At 35.9% G+C, this 17,482-nt stretch overlaps 1 protein-coding gene across 5 annotated transcripts in view; it reads right to left on the reverse strand.

Moving 5' to 3' along the window:
- AHI1 (Abelson helper integration site 1) overlaps positions 1-17,482 on the reverse strand; it is a 91,778-nt gene that overhangs the window by 41,178 nt on the left and 33,118 nt on the right. For 3 of the 5 annotated variants that reach the window (XM_042888488.1, XM_042888468.1, XM_042888478.1), the window contains exons 18-19: positions 15,687-15,889; positions 5,679-5,796 (exon numbers count right to left, since the gene is read on the reverse strand). In XM_042888488.1, coding sequence (XP_042744422.1) covers positions 5,679-5,796; positions 15,687-15,889 — 321 coding nt within the window. Of the gene's footprint in view, positions 1-86; positions 196-5,678; positions 5,797-15,686; positions 15,890-17,482 lie in introns of those variants that run through there. The other 2 variants (XM_042888503.1, XM_042888494.1) reach the window with 2 other exon arrangements.

Consider the following 17,482-nt stretch of genomic DNA (forward strand, 5'->3'; position numbering starts at 1 on the left):
TCTTTGCTTATTAGGAAAAAACAACAACAAAAAAAAGGCAAAAACCTAGAGAATAAAATAAAATTTATTAAATTCAGTGCTAGTTTTCTGTTCTTTCTCATAATAGTTATTTTCATCCATAATGTTTGTGAGTTCAATGTAATGTTATGATCATTCCATGGTGGAAAGGAAGCTTGCAGCTCTCTCTCTGAAGTACTAAGAATAAATAGGAAAAGATTAAAAAGAAAATATCAGATCACCGGGGAAAAATATGAAAACTTTTGTGTAAGTATCATTTTTTTCATTCTTTTCTTACACATTATCTACTTCCCTTTCATAATATTCTAATGTATAAAAAAAAATGAAAAATATTATCCATCATTACCTGCTTGTTCCTCTTAGTACCTTGCATTAAATTCAAACCTTTGAAATAAAAATGGTTCAGTAACCCCACTATTTGGTACGTATTTGGAAGTCTTCACCACAGAATGAGCCTGACATGATTTTAAGATGCAGGACTGAAAATAAGGATCTCAAAGCAACTCAAAATTTCTTTCACTTGAACTAGGACATTATGGCAAACTGCTATACCATTTCCATAGCTCCTGTATAACACTTCCTGTACAACACTCAGGCTTAAGCACTTTTTCTCACCACAGTGAATCTAAATTAATCTTTGAACTAATAAGGCAGCACGCACTGAAGTTTAACAGGGACTGCATCCGCCCAGATTTTTCAAGACAAAATTGATTTCTTTGTTTAACTTCATCTTCTTCATAGTAAGTCTTTTATACACACTTAAATTATTTCTTAAAAAAAAAAAAAACAAAAACATCAGAGATTTTATTTCTAATATAAAATCTGTTAAAGTACAGTACTTACAGTAGTGCTAAGAGAGAGATATATATATATATAAAAGACATTCAGTGATGCACATGCCATTCAGTTTGCTTGCATGAATCAGGCCCCTGTAAACAGACCCCTCTTAAATGGCACTTGTACTGGCACTCCCACTAAACAGAAACAGTCCTTCAGGGTTGGCATTATATAACTTCTGTACAGCAGTGTGGGAAAGCCTGCAGTGCTTGCTACTGGCTGTACGGCATGCTTTCTCTTAGTCATCTTCTGTCTGTTAACCAGCACTTTCAGTTCTCTTTGAAAATGCCAACAAACTCTGTTCAAACATCAGAGATACACTACAAATATTGCACTGCATGTTGTATTGGGACAACACAGTGTACATATATTCTTCAATTCATATGCATTCTGTCACCTCTTTAATATCTCTTCAGTCTCTTCAAGTTAATGAACTGTCGTTTATGTTCACATTAGTGAAGCAAGCTACTCAAATAGTAAAACTGAATTCATTGCTCATTTGATACATTTTTAATGATAGTTTCCATAAGTCTGTAGTTTCTTCCTCAGAGTTGCAAAGAGTAAGGCCACACTGAACCTGCTTTCTATACACATCCTTGCTTCACAGAATTACGTTTTAAGTAAGGAAAATATTTGCCAAAAAACCAATAAATCATTAGAGTCTCCAAGCATTGTAATGGTAGCAATGAATCACAGAATGGCTTGGGTTGAAAAGGACCACAAGGATCATAGAGTTTCAACCCCCTTCTATGTGCTGCAGGGTCACCAACCACCAGGCCAGGCTGCTCAGAGCCACATCCAGCCTGGCCTTGAATGCCACCAGGGATGGGGCATCCACAACCTCCTTGGACAGATGTTATAGCATTGGGAAAGAAATGTAAAACATTAAAATAAAAAAAAAAAAAAAAGGTGTGATCCTAACATATCTGTAAGGATATAACTTTTGACACTTCAGTGACTCCACAAAAATGTGAATTTTGTTACATGATGTACTTGATTTAAAATCTACTTCTACAAAAGTGAAATTTAAAAGTCCTTAATCGACGCAAATATATTTTTTCATGTCCAAAACAGAAATTTACTGCCCAGTTACGATTGAAAAGACGAATATTGAACAGTCTATCAAATAAAATGGAAGACTTAAATACAAAGTCAGTTTTGCTTACAACTTCAGGGAATGAGCAAGACCACTCTGAAGCTCTTGCTTTATATAGGTGGAAAACACCTTTGACTGTCAGTTGTGTTAATGGAGGAAAATTTCTAATTATTCTCAACCTTGCCAAAGCATTTTTTTGTTTTTGAGATTTTTTCAAGATACAAGAACCATCACGTTTCTAGCACATAATGTAATTAATTTTTAAAAGCAAGTTTAATTAACTGGTTTTTGAAGTCAAGTTTTTAGTGAAAGGATCTATGCAATACTTATAGTTGAGTTTCAGTCTCCCACATAGTTAACAATTAGGGTCACCACTTATTATAATTACTTATAACACTGAATTTATTTCAGAAAACAGTCTCTGAACACAGTGAGAGTTATTGAAGAGACACTGCTGAATACAGCCATAAAATGTAAGCCAGTTTCTCACGGTACGACATCTACAAAACCATGTCTTTGTGTGTAGGAGAGTATCTTCACCATCCAAAAATGCTTAAAATATTAAGGAGGCAAGGCAAACAAAAACATTGAAGATTTTAACAACAGTAAACTGACAATTGAAAGCTAGTGCTTTTGCAACTTTCAACTTGTTTTATCAAAATTAACCAGTCTCACTTTCCCTATTAATGGATGAACAGGACAATGCTTGGTGAATTTTGCTTCACAATAATAGGAAGAACTGAAATTGAAGGATCAAAAAGTCATATCACTATGAATGCTTGGCTGCCACAAGACAATTATCCCTGCGGTGGCTTTTCCAACATCTTCTGCTTCTGTACTTGGCACTGGTGATGATGCTGCACCTCAAGTGTTACGTTCAGTTTTGAGCCTCTCACTATAGGGAAAACATTAAGGCATTGGAGCATGTCCAAAGAAAGCCAACACAGCTGGTGAACGGTCTGGTGCACAAGTCTTATGGGGAGTGGCTGAGGGGACTAGGATTACTTAGTCTGGAGAAGGCTCAGAGGCAGCCTTATTGCTCTGTACAAATGCCTGACGGAGAAGCAGGGGTTGGCCGCTACTGGATATAACAAGATTTAAAAGTCAGTAAAGATTTCCAGTATTACTGCTATTGCTGGTAGTCACAAAGTTAAATATTCAGTTCTTCCACTGTTTCTACCTAACAGAAGACCTAGACACTTGTTATGTTAAAATAATAAAGTGCTGCATGTACCTAGGCTACCATACTGTCCATATTTCAAGATGTAACTGCAATGTTAATAGAACAAGAACATATAGCAGGTACAGACTTAATGGATTCCACTGCAATGGGCATTCTGCAATTTGTTTGGATATGCATTACATACACAGCAAAAAGGTGACAGGAAAATGTGAGGAGGAGAGAGTAACAGCCAGCATAACCCTCAGGAAGAGGCTAACATGCATTAAATAAAAGTGAGTGGTTCCTATATTACAGGCAATTAATGACACCGTATTATTTTACGATATGGAAATAGTGCATATGTACATTTAAAAAAAAAAAAAAAAAAAAAAAAAAAAGGTTTTCTTCTTCCAGCCCATTCTACAAATAAGTAGATCTGGTTTAGTATATACTGTATCATGTCCAAAAGTGAAATTAAATTAGCAGTTCATAGCTAAAAGCACATTAAATAACAAATGGGGAAAGACTAACTAGGTGAGTAGAGCTTACTCCTGCATTTCAAAGACGATAATTCTGTCACATCAGTAGAACTTGAAAGTCTCCAAAATGACAGATAAAAGTCATTTTAGGACTTGTTCAAATTTTCCTACAGGAAATCTATTTCATTCACGTGCCACTGAATTTTTCATCATCTTTTTCCCTTAGAAAACTTCATTTTCTTACTGTCTTCATTGACTGAAGAAAGCCCATTAAAATGTATTTCTTTTTACTATACTTCTACTTCATAATTAACACTCTGTATCTGAGGATTTTGTTGCGATATTAGTCATTTTCTGCAACAACTACATTGGAAGCACACAAACATCTCAGCACGTATCTGTTTGAGCATGCTATTTAAGAATTCTCCATCAACACGTTTGCTCTTCTGCGAGCTCCAAGAGAGCTGCTTTGAGCAATATTACATATACATGTTTGAAACAAAGTATATGTTCAAGTCCTTTAGAGGACTAGCCCACTTATTGTAACCACTTATTTTAACAAGTAACAACAGAATAAGCACAAGAAAGAATAGGTATCCTCTTTCTGTAAGATTTTCATGTGCTAGAAACAATACACACTTGCTCGGAAATACAAGGATATTATCATGGCTCTAACAGCTCTTTTCTTAAAATAGAAAAACAAACGAAGAACTTAATTGGTAGTTAACCATTTGTGCTGAAGATAAAAGTGACTGCAAGACTGGTTCATCTTCTGGTACATGCTAAGGACTCATTCTTACTAAATACATCATGTAGTCCAAACATGATTCACAAAGAAAATGATCTCCCTTTAGGAGATAATTCTGTATAATTATAGATACCATTGCCTTCTCTACAATCAACATTTTAAATCCGTCACCTTTCTCCAGGTCACCATTTCACAGACTTCTTTTTACTTTTCTCAAAGATACAAAACCAGAAACGCTTGGAAACTAAGATTCCACTGTGGTAAATAAGCACCACAAAAACACACAGGTTCATTGCACATATGTTTCTCAAAATCTTTGAACACGAGATGTTTTAGAAAAAAAAAAACAAAAAAAAAACAAAAAAAAAAAAAAACCATCTCTTAAATGTAGACAAAATCCAAGTGCAAACAGACTACTGAGCAGTACTGCTCTTAAATAAACTACTTTTCTCATTGCTGGTTTTCTACATTAATATGTAAGATTTTAAATATATGATTTCATTGTTTTGCAGTTCCTGTGTTCAAGATAAACACAATGTTAAATTAAGAAAAGTTCTAGCAACTTACAGCACTAATAAATAGATTTATAACTTAAAGAAAAATACAGTATCACTGTAGCAGATCTACAAGAAACTCTGTCTGTGGTATGCCTGGAATTGTCTCAAATACGTGTGAGATAAAACCATTGCCATGACAATGGACAAACAGCTCACGGATGTGGTTGGAGGAAGGAGCACTTGGAGATCCAGTGGTCTCATTCTGGCCCAAATTCCCACATTCAAGGAGGACAGAGTGACCAACTGATAATAATTGTGGACCCCAAAAACTAGCAGGCATACAAGAATTCCCAAGAAAAGGTGAGACTTCTGGATGAGCATTCTCACAGACAGAGGATCACCACTAGCTAGGTAAATGCTGGTACCTGGCCAGGGATCACCTACTCAGTCCATCTCTTTCTCTCTTTCTCCTGTTTTTTCCCAGTCTAATAAAGCTGCTAACACAAGGCTCTATCAAGTTGCATAGGTTAGCTGCAAAGCTTAGATAAATACAACTGTAAGAGTGCCAATACTTTTAAGGTAATTGCATTGTAGAAATTCTCATTAAAATTGATGATTGTGTTTGGACTCCAAGTGCTTTTCACCTTAATCTAACTGAAGGGATTTACAAATCTGGTCACATATCTCTCCCTTCACGGGTGGAATGTGATAATCGCATTTAACAAACTAGCCACTCCCTGGAAGAGCTACAAAGCAAAATTTATAAAGATAGAAAAAAAAATATCACGGAAGTCTTGGCATATTTGCTAGAGAGAGTAATAATATAAAGAAAGAAACTTACCGCTTTTACCTGAGAAAGAATACAGAGGATTCAATGGAGTGCTCAAAGTGTTTGGCAGTCTTAGTTTAGAGTGCGGTGACAGTGATGATGTAGCAGGAAGCAAGAGATTTGAGCTTGTCTGTAATAGGAAAGACAAATCAGAAACCAACGTGTAATTTCCTGGGTTACCTGATGCAATATCATGTAGAGAAACAATTACTCATTTTAAAGAATTATTAAAACATAGGAAAAAATACAAGACAAGCAGATGGCAAATAGCAATTTCTATGGGTAGGTTTTTTGAACACTTAGTTGTGGAAAATGTATTGACAAATACACAAAACAAATCGCACTTTTTTGGAGACAAAAATTCTCAAGTAGTGAAAAGCGTAAAAAAAAGTCTGAATTATCATCTTGTTGCATCTTAGTATATCAAAATTAAATGGCATTTATATACAGTTATAAACTGCAATATTTAAAATAACTTCTCACTTTTCTGTACTCAAACAATGCAACATCTAAGAAGAGATTACATAATATTAGTCTGAGATGAAAAAAAAGTCTTAAATCAATCCTAACACCAAACTTATTTCTGCAAGTCAATAGAGTATACTTTATCCAAAATACCAGACACATCCTTCAAGCAAGCTACACAAAAAATACATGTAGTCATAATTTCCATAATAACAAAGTTAATGTAGTTAAAATTTGATTTGCTGTGGTATTTCCTGGGATACATGAAGCTAGTGCAATGCATAAACCTTTCCCAAACCTTACTCAATACATTATCCCATAGAGGCTATGCAAAATGTATGACAATCAGAGGTTTTCACATAATCAAATAAAGAATTTCACTATTTGTTAAATGTTTTATCTAGCTTCCTTTGGTAAACTGGCCAAAGGTGAGGGAAAAACAGATCTTAAAATATTTGAAACTTTCCCCTCCAAAAATATTTGAATACTAAAATTTTGGGGAGAGTTATTTTACATTAAATAAACCATTACTGTTAACCCTTTCAAAAACGAAGCCCATTACACAATGTAGTATAGTCACTTAATGCAACTAAAACCCTACTATTAGAGATGCATTTTCTTAGGCTTCAGTAATCTTTAATCAGACCCTTAACCTTCATTTGGGGGGCCAAAATATCACAGTGACATTTTTCTAATTTTCAATCTATTGGCTTTTAAATTCTATTTAAACAAATGGAGACAGCCAGAACAAAGAGAGTCAGAGACTTATTTCCAGAAGTGGTATAATTTGTCTAAGTATCATTTCTGTCATATCATAAACAGTTCAATGGGTTTTGATAAAAGTGGCCAACTATTTGGCCCTTGGCAGATGTTCTGAGTTGAAGGTAATACAGCTCCAATCATGTACATTGAGCAACCTGACTGAGACACGGAGGATATCTGTTTTCTCTTCTGGACACAGTACACCAGAGGAGAGCCACGGAGATATCAGGGGATTGGAGCACCTCCCCTACAAAGACAGGCTGGAGAGCTGGGATTGTTCAGCCTGGAGAAAAGAAGGCTGAGGGGTGACCTCATTGCAGCCTTTCAATACCTAAAGGGAGCCTACAGAGGGGAGGGGAATCAACTCTTTGAAAGGGCTGATAACTGTAGGACGAGGGGAAATGGTTTTAAATTGAGGGAGGAAAGATTTAGGTTGAATGTCAGGGGGAAATTCTTTACAGAGAGTGGTGAGGTGCTGGAACAGGCTGCCCAGAGAGGTTGTGGATGCCCCGTCCCTGGAGGTGTTCAAGGCCAGACTGGATGGGGCCCTGGGCAGCCTGGTCTGGTATTACATGGGGAGGTTGGTGGCCCTGCCTGTGGCAGGGCTTTGGAGATTCATGATCCTTGAGGTCCCTTCCAACCTGGCCATTCTATGATTCTGTCATCTCTTCTGCATTATTATATTAGACCTTAATGCAACTATATTTGGATACTATGTAGTAAAATGGATTTAACTGTACTGAAAGAAGCACCTGATAAAAACTGTACCCTCTTAGCAACTGCATATAAGTCTTAGGACTATATACCAAAACTGGACAGAAAGATTCACAGAATCCTTGGAGTTGGCCTTTAAAGGTTCCTTCCAACTCTCCTGCAATGAACAGGGACATCCACAGTCAGATCAGGCTGCTGGCCTTGAAAGTCTTCAGGGATGGGCATCCACCACATCTCTGGGCAACCAGAACAATCAGTAGACATGATATAAAAGCATTAACACATTTAGGTATTAGTCAATTTAGCTGAATGTCAATAAGCAGCAATTGTGCAATGCAAGTAGAATGGCAAGGACTGTTCTGAACAACACCAGAACCAATCTTGTTTTTGCAAAATTTACATACGTAAGCAATTAAGTTTCATTAATATGAAGTTTTCTCTGATACACACAAATACAGTAGGAAGCCATTAGCTTATGTCTTTACTCAAATACAGAAAAGCAATCTTGTTATGAAAACATGTGGAGCAAAGTTTCCCAGCATTTCATTTCCTGTTACTGACTGTTAACTCCAGTGGGGGCACTTCTGGAGGAAGACAAATTAGAAGATCAGTCCCCTGCATGAATTCTGTGATGGGCGCACATTATGGTTTTTTTCCCATCATCAATGGAACAAAAGTATATTTTCCAGTTAAGAACAGTCATGAAACTTTTTGGAATTCCTCTGACAGCAAACAATTAGTTCCCAATACAACAGGGAATAAAGACAGATTAAATGTATCAGCCTTTGGTAATCAAACAAAGCATGGCAGAGCAAACTATTTAAAAATAGCTCTTAGAAACACTTCTCTGGCTCATCCCAGAGAGGGGGGAGGGAATCAAAAGAAAACTGTCTTGATTGTGGTGCTTGAATCATATTATGTGAGAGATACAAAACACACGTAAAATATACCTGTGCAGCATTTAATTCATTTTAATGAATTTATTTTTTATTTTCCTGTTTATTTATTATTATTTTCCCTTATTTATTTATTTTCCTGTTGTATTGCCCAAACACTCATTACATATGCTTTTAAATGAAATGCACTAGACACATACATTAGAAGTGAATGTGCTCCTTTAGATTTAAGAAAATCAGCTTTTTAAAAACACAAAACAAGATCTAGCTTACTATTCTCCTCCAAGTCCCTAAAAGCAAGAGGAAAAGGAAGAAAACACTATGTTTATATAAAAGTGAGATTTAACGAAGTTTTAAATTATACATGTCTGATCTCCTCATTTTATGTTTTTGTTGCCCTTGTTTTCTATGACATACGTTGACTATATCATGTATTTTATATGCAACCCAAGACAATTCCTCTTCACTCAGGGAGGCCGAGGCAAAACAAAAGGTTGGACACCTCCATTTTAAATGTAAGAAATCTGACAAGAGTGATGCATTCCTCCCCTTAATAGCGGGGAAGTTCACTGCAGGTGAAATATACAAGACTGCCCATCTGAACTAAATGCAGAATATGAGTTTTTATGACCTCAGTGCCATGCTCACAAGTGCTATTTAAATCTCATAAAAGGTCCGGAAAGAAAAAAAAAAATTGCTGACAATACTATAACAGAGAAAGGAGTCATTCAGCTTTAAAATGAGAACTGATGATTCACATTGGTGTTTCTAGGTAAAGTATGGTGTTTTACAAAAAGTAATTAATTAATTTTCCTACAACAGACACAGAAGGCTACAGAGTAGAGTGAAGCAATTTTTCACTTTTTTTTTTTTTTTTTTAAATTCATGCTGAGGGAACACATTGCTAAATACCTTTACAACAACGAGCAAAGTTGGCTAAGATGACCAACCATCAATCTACTTATTTTTCACAACAGACTTTGCTTGCTTCATGCAAAAACCGCAGTTTTATCAAAGACACAGTTTGCTACTATCCTGAATTGAGTAAAACTTAGAGTTATAACATTTGTGTAGTTTTTGTAGCAATAAAAGGATACCTAGATAATTTTTGCCAAGTTTTAACAAAGCTGTTTTACATTGTTCTTTTTTTTGTGTATGGGAAGCTCCATGCAAATTATGCAAATGAGCACTTTCAGTAGAACTAGTTTTTACATTAAAAGTGAATTCTGAGAGACAAAAAAACAGAATACTGTAAAACTTCACATGCTGACAAGGACCTTTTTATTTTTTTTTCCATGCAATTTTATGATCTTTCTAATCAATACAAAGCAAGATTTCCATATATACATGCTTACTCGCAAGTCAAATCAATTTGGCCAGCTCTATACCACCTCTTACTCTTTCAGTTTTGTTCAGTACAGACAAAGCCACTGTCTGTAGCAGATGTGTCTCAGCTCACAGCAATTATATATATTCCATTGCTCAGTAACGCCACAGAGTTCCTGCATTTCAATGACAGGCTTACCGCAAAACCTTTCTTCCTTTTTAAGATTTTGTTGTTGTTGTTAAGAATTAAAAGTATTAAGCTTCTTTCTTTTAGCCACAAAGAAAACCAAATTCTTTGTTCAAGGTACAACACAGTTAATTCTAGGCTATGCTATGCAGCTTCACTCAGTCATACTCAGAGTATGATCTTTCCTGGTCTGGAGAAAACTGGTATTTCTTCAGCATACAAACATGCATGGAAATACATGATAGCAGAACTGGCCGAGGGTATCAGCATAAGTAGTAAAAACTAGATCTTAGCACAGTAAAACCCTGTAGGCTATACATAAACTGTGGACTCCATCAAGGTTGGTTTTGATTCCTGCTATCAAAAATACGGTGGGATAAAAAAAAAAAAATCCATGACTTTTCTTTACTAGTTTAAGAAAACAAATAACCTTTGCATGGAAATGAAAATAGATGTAACTTGCATTTCATTCAAAATGGACCCAAAGATTTTTATGTCTCCTCCTTCTAAAGAAAACAGACAACAGAAACTCTTTGACTCACAGATGCTTGAATATGTATAGAAAACAATTCCTCTCCATTTGATGGTAAAAGCCATTAGGACATAATCCTAAACACAGCATGCAGATTCAGGTAACTCTGTAAATACTCAGACATTTGTAAACTCCTTCCCAGCGTTAATTCACTGTTACCAAAGCATTTGCTTAGACTCTAGGTTTTTCCTACCACATATAAATTTTTTCTAGGTAGAACTTCTGATTTCTTTGCTTTTCCAGAGATGTCCAAAAGGTGGTTTTTTTTGTTTGTTTGTTTGTTTTTGTTTTTTTCCTGGTGAAAACTTCATTATCATCCCAATTATTCTAGACCACAAAAAAGTGAATTTCTAGAAACCAGTTTGCATTTCATTACGTTGCTTCTAAAACGAAGCACATAAACAAAAATTGTAATCTAATTTATGTTGACTATTCTTCATTTGCTTACTCCAGAGATTAACTGTAATGCACATTTAGAGAAAGCAAAAAAAAAACCAAAAAACAACAACAAAAAAAACCCTGACAATTTCCTCATAATAAAGCAGCACTTTTGAATGTAAATCCATAGTTAATCTCTTTTTGTTTGAATAAGAAAGAAATTGCTTACTCCAGTTAGCAGAAAAATAAAAGGAATTTGCAAAACCTTATTAAAAAGCCATTGAGGTTTATTCTTACATATCACAGAATCAGCATAGAATGGCCTGGGTTGGAAGGAACCTCAAGGATCATCAAGTTCCAATCCCCCTGCCACTGGCAGGGTTGTCAGCCACTAGATCAAGTACTAGATCAGACTGCCCAGGGCCCCATCCAACTAGGCCTTAAACATCTCCAAGGAAGGGGCATCCACACTCCTCTTGGTTTACAGTATTTCAGTATTTGAGCCACAAACTGTGTTCCTCCTGTACCCAACACGTTGAAGGAAAGTGAATTGAATCAGTGTACATTTATGGTCTTTTCTTGCATAAAATGTCCTTGTTAACAAAAGCTGCTTTCTCCACGTTTTGGTGATTTGGAGGCAGTTTGCACAAGCAGATATAATCTGTTCTCTTTTACCAGTATGAGTGAGCCAAGCTTTCTCTGCTCTATGATTTGAATAAAAATAACATTGCTCAGATATCCCCGTCATCTTTGTTCAGCAGGGAGAAAACAAACAGTGAGTGACATTTTTTTTTAATACTACACAAACTTTAATGGCAAGAAAACTAATTTTAATAAATAAAATTAAGGGATCAATCAGCAAAATCCACAACATTAAAATACTTATCATCTCCTTAATTCATCCTCAGATAAAATAGTTACAATGGCTACAGATTTATGCCAGAAAATGACTGCAATACATTTCTCATGCCTGACATATTTTTTATATGAAGTGAAAGTCATGGAAAGAAAAATAGTACATACCAGAAGTATCAGATATCAAAATACAGTCATACAGCTTAATCATCAAAGTTCTATATATTAAACGTAACCTGAGGTAGAATACTTCTGGATGTTCTCCCAGTACCCACTCTCTCGATGAATTCGGGTGAAGTGATACGGTCAAAGAACCAAAAAAAAAACCACTAAACAGTTATTGGTAGTTCTGTGTATAGGAAAGAATTCCACATATTGCACTGAAAAATCTGAGTAACAGAATTTTGGCAATCACTTCTATAACATTTTCATAGTATTTTTACACAGAAATATGCCATGAAGATGACTGGAAAATCCAAGCATCCTTAATTTAGAATCATTCACGTACTAAGAGATGAGGTAGACAACATATAATTGATTCCAGGATTAGTACTACAGAGTATAAACAGATGCTGTTGTTAAGATTTTTTTCTTCTCTTTCAAGTTATTGCATGGAATTTTTGACCCCCCCAAAAAAAACAAAACAAAAAAATTCACAGCTAGGATACCTCTACAAGAAGCACTTCTCTCCATATTTACATATCATATATTACCCTCATTATGAAAAGATAGAAACACATATTTTGATTGATAGGCTTAAGTGAAATTTTAAGTACATAAACACTGAAAGAAAAGCATTTAAGTGATCCTTCTATGTCTGAAGAGGGATTGTTTTTCTATCAAAAACTTCTGAGAACATAAATGTACCTTAGCATTAATTCCCCAAGGCAGAAATACGCAATACAAGTGCTGCTCCAAAATCAATGCCACCTATTTTATTGCACTGGCCCATGACATCAAAGGTGGGGGTTAGTGGTATGACAGCAGAGGTTGAACCTTCCCACCAATATTCTGTTACATGTTGTTGCTGTGTGACAGATGGCAGCAGAGGGGCAGTCTGACAAAATTTTATCTGGCATGGAAGTGTATATGAAGCAAACATGTGTTGTGTTACTGAATTCCTCCATGCAGAAAAAATTGCACCCATTAACATTCACTGATGCTGAATTTTTATGGAGATCAAACAGTGGGTGTGAGCACAGTGAGGTGCTGGGTGGTGAGTTTGATGAAATCAAATTGTAGAAATAAGTCAGGAAAAATTTGCAATGTTACTGCTATTGCTGATAAATCACAAAGGTTATCACTTATCAAATCAGTATTCCACTGTTTCTACCTAATGGAAGACTTAGACAATCATTATGTTGAAAGAATAAAGTGCTGCAAGTATCCAGGTTCTACTTGTGCACAAGTGGAACTTCCTTACTCACCCTAGCAGATATCAGATTCCTAATAAGGCTGACAGATACTGCAGCTGCATACAATAAATGTCCTGTTTCTCACTGGAAATGAGGTCCCTACTGGTTCTCCTGATAGACTGCTGAAAATATAAGCATCACAAGTCCTTCAGATGAAAAGAAATTTCTACCCAAGACCTCAGTTGTTCATAAATCTCTGCAAGGAAGGTCTCCAAGTTCCAGTAAACAACATTGCTCTGGGACAGACGTCAGACTGGATGTGGACTTTTCCAAATGCCATCCTGCACTGTTTAGAAACCCATGCAGTGAAAGGGCTCAGATGACCTTTCTAAAATATCCCTAATATATGGTCCACAAGCAGAGGGCTTGGAGGATGCTGTCCAAGACTTTGGTCACAATTCTGCTAACAGTGGACTTGTTCATCTTGAACTGGTCTGTCATTTATAAATGGGAGGTTAGGATTACAAAACGACAGCGGCTGAAAGTCATCCTCTTAAACACACAGTAAGTTTACACCGTTTCATTTAACTACAGGAAACACGTAGTGCAAAATTCTTGACAGAAGATCTCAGTGTACTTTACAGAAACCAATACTAAAAGCTCACAATCATCATTCTGTAGTCTATCACATGACTCTACTAAAACAGATTTGTCTCCGAGAACCCAGAATTCTTTCTGCAACAACAAAAAAACTCCAAGAAATTTATTATCCCCATCTTCTTCCTCAGATGAAGACATGCAGAAGAGCAAGAATCTTTTCTCCTTGAAAGTCTTTCTAAAGAACTTTCCCCAAATGCAAAATTAGACGCTTGATTATCTTCATACTATGTCTCTCATTTCCCATAATAAACTTCAAGGCACTAGGGCTCACTTGTAGAGGAAGAACAAAATAGGCAAAACATAAACAAGACTTGCTTACTTATGTGTGGCCAGATGTACAGATAGCAGTCACATGCTACCACTAGCCATGCTCTATTACGGCATTTTATAATGAGGTCCACTAAGAGATGGCAGTTCAGAAATCACAGGGCTGAGATAGCTTTCCTTTGGATAGTTTCAAAACACAAGCATAATGGGGATGTATAGGCCAGAGAACCAGACTACATATAATTCTAATGAAAACCTCTAATTTGATGAGAATAGCTACAGGGTCCTCAGTAGCAAGTACCTTAATCTAATGACCACTATTATTAATGCAGGCAAAGCCTAAGGCTACGTAAAAATCAACATGCACTCAAAAGTACTTAAAGTGAAAAATAATACATGGAAACCCAAATGCAGTTCGTGTAATTGTGAATATTAATTATAACTGCACAGTCTTGAAATATTTTGCCTTCTTGTCAAAAGCGAGGTAGCCTCAAGTTGGTGAATTTTGCTTACTTAAATTTATTGTCAATTACAAAAGCTTTTAATTACCAATTCAGATACTGAGAAACTACCGAGGCAGTAAAAAAAACACTAAAAGAAAACATCTCTCCTTCCTCTTTATCTGCCTCAACTTCATTTGAAACATCTCTTCTTCCCTTTTTGTAGTCTCTAGCTGCCTTATTTTAATGCTGTGTTACACTTAGTCCCTTTGGTAAAGCAATGCATAGTGGAGGAGATGGGTTAGTGACTAGCAGTATTTCTTGGTCTGTCACTGTTTCTTACCCTTTTTAATAGCTCTGGTGTGGGTCCTCTACAGGTCAAAGTCCCCTCAGGAGTTGTACCTGCTCCAGCAGGGATTTCTCACGGGTTGCAGTTCTTTCAGGGATGTACATACTCCTATCTTTTCTCATGTCCTCACACACCTTCTCTTGCGCTTCTCTTTGTGCTTTTTCCATTATCTCATCCTGTAGCTCTATTTGTGCATGGTTCTATGTTTCTTCCTCAAATCCTTTCTTCTCTATTTCCAAATATGCCTCCTCATGTGCTTCCCTTTGCACCTTCTGCTGGCGCCTCCTGCCCCTTGCAGCTATATTTTTCCTTAATGGTTTTCTAGAGGTACCATATGCTTTTCTGATCATTTCCAGTTTCATCGTGAAGTGGGTCCAAACTGCTTTTGTGGAGCTTACTGGAAATGGCTGCACCCAACAGAAGGCAATTCATTCCACACAGTTGAGCCCTACACAGTCAGTCCCCTGACATGAAACTTCTGTTTCTTAGGCCAAACATAGTTCTATAGGTGAATAGATGAAAAGAAATAACAACCAACAACCTTCCTAAAGTTTAGCTACAGTGATCCAGAGAGTAGATAGCGTGAACGACAATGGGTGTTGAAAAAATCCATTCCTAACCACCAGTAATTGATAAAAAAAAAACCACAACAAGAATTAAGCTTTATGTGATTGATCTCTTCTAAAGAGTTAGTCAGAGGTGCAACAACATTACAGAAATACGTATTCATTTCTGAAGAGATCTCAAGACTATACACATATGTTTTGCTACATAAGTTAAGAATATGAACTTTGAGAAAAATGCATACTCCTGCATTAGAAAAAAATGACTTACCATTACAGAATCAAGTTTTTGTTTCAGCTTTTGCATTCGCATTGATGTTCTTGCAACACTGGCAAACTGATCTGCTGGAGACATCACTGAACTTTTTTGCATAGGTACTTCAGAAAAACTGCTACTAATTTGCAGGCCTCTTGGAGAAGCTGTGCTAAGTGATGAGCTGAGATCCTTTACAAGTTCAGCTTCTTGTTGTGCAACTGTGAAAACAACCAATATTAACGTGTCAGGTGAAGACTTACATTGTCAAGAGAAAAAAAACTGTTCAGTGACCTCTATCATTTTGCCAGTAACATCTTCAGTGAAACGCCATCAGAATTTGTAATAATAGTGCTAAGGAGAAAAACCTCAAAAAGACATGAAACTTTCCCCATACACTTCCTGATCACAATGTCTCCCTTCTGTTATCTTTGTTCGACAACCTTTCATTCTGCACTCATATTATGATATTGCTGATAAACAGTGGCACTCTCCACAAAGAAACACTGACAGTGGGAAAATATTTTCAAAAGCCAGGAAATATATAGCTTGCAGTAAGTTCAAATAACCTTGTTACACCTGTTCTGAAATTTTCTTTGTTAGACACATGTATAAGTACAGGAGTTCTTCTTAGGAAGCAGCTGACTCATCTAGAACAGGATACTTTCGATGGAAGCTGTGCGCTCTCTCATTTAAACAAATAACATGAGTTTTGTAATTTTCACACTGTGGTCTCAAGTCAATAAATGTTAATGTTTAATTTCACATGTAACTTCTGTCCAAGATGTTTATAAAACTTCTGGTGTGTGTAAAACACATACTGTTGGAGTCTGAAAAAAATGCATCAATGACTAAAATTAATATTACTGTATGATTAACTCTTTCAACACTGCAGCAATAAGACTGTTTTCTGAAAGCAGTGTGTGCTTTCAGCCAGAAAAGGAACAAAAAGTTAGTAACAGACAATGTAGAAAAAACCACAACCTATGCAAAATCTTACTGCCACCAGTGACTTAGTTAAAGTCAGATGATACAAATAACTACCAGTGTGATATCAGTGTGATCTCTAAATATACATGCACACACATTACTAGCTTTTTAAAGATTCACTGCCTACTGAAAAGTACTAAATTTGTTTTAAAGGAATCCTTCAACTGACAAATTTTCCACTGCTCTCTAGAATGCATGTACCATACTAGGTTGAAGTTTAGCACTAAATATTGACTGCAAAGTCATTCCGCTTTACTTTCCTGTAAAAGTCAAGTGGTTCAATAGACAAATAACTTGAACTGTGAGATTTGATATGAGTAATCTCATTAGTGCATGTTATTTAAAAAGCAGTTATGAAGTCAGGATTAGCTTTATAAACCTACAATCATGACAAATGTAAATTAAAAAAAAAATCCGTCGGAGATGAGCAAGATTTAATGCTTAAATCTCATTCACATTATCTACTATCAAAATCTAATAATACGTCCTTAATTGAAACAGTGACACTGCTAAAGCTAGCTACAAAACACAAAACCAGAGAAAAGTGCAATGGACAGTCTGGATTTTGTTCTGCAGACCACAAACTCACAGCTAGCATTTCTGACCATCTTCTCTTTAACAAGTAGATAACATGAGAAATAAACATTGTCTGCCACATATTCACATCAGAAGCTTAACATTAATTAAAAAAATCTATATGATCTCATATCAGTTATCTTCTATGCTACTAAGAATTATTTAGTAACAAAGCCTAATATGAAATACTGAGAATTTTTAAGCTGTTCACTAATTCTCAGAACAATGTTATTTTCTGGCTTCATAAT

This window comes from Lagopus leucura, unplaced genomic scaffold (assembly GCF_019238085.1).
Source record: "Lagopus leucura isolate 7727_CA_CO unplaced genomic scaffold, USGS_WTPT01 Super-Scaffold_73, whole genome shotgun sequence".
Lineage (NCBI taxonomy): Eukaryota > Metazoa > Chordata > Aves > Galliformes > Phasianidae > Lagopus > Lagopus leucura.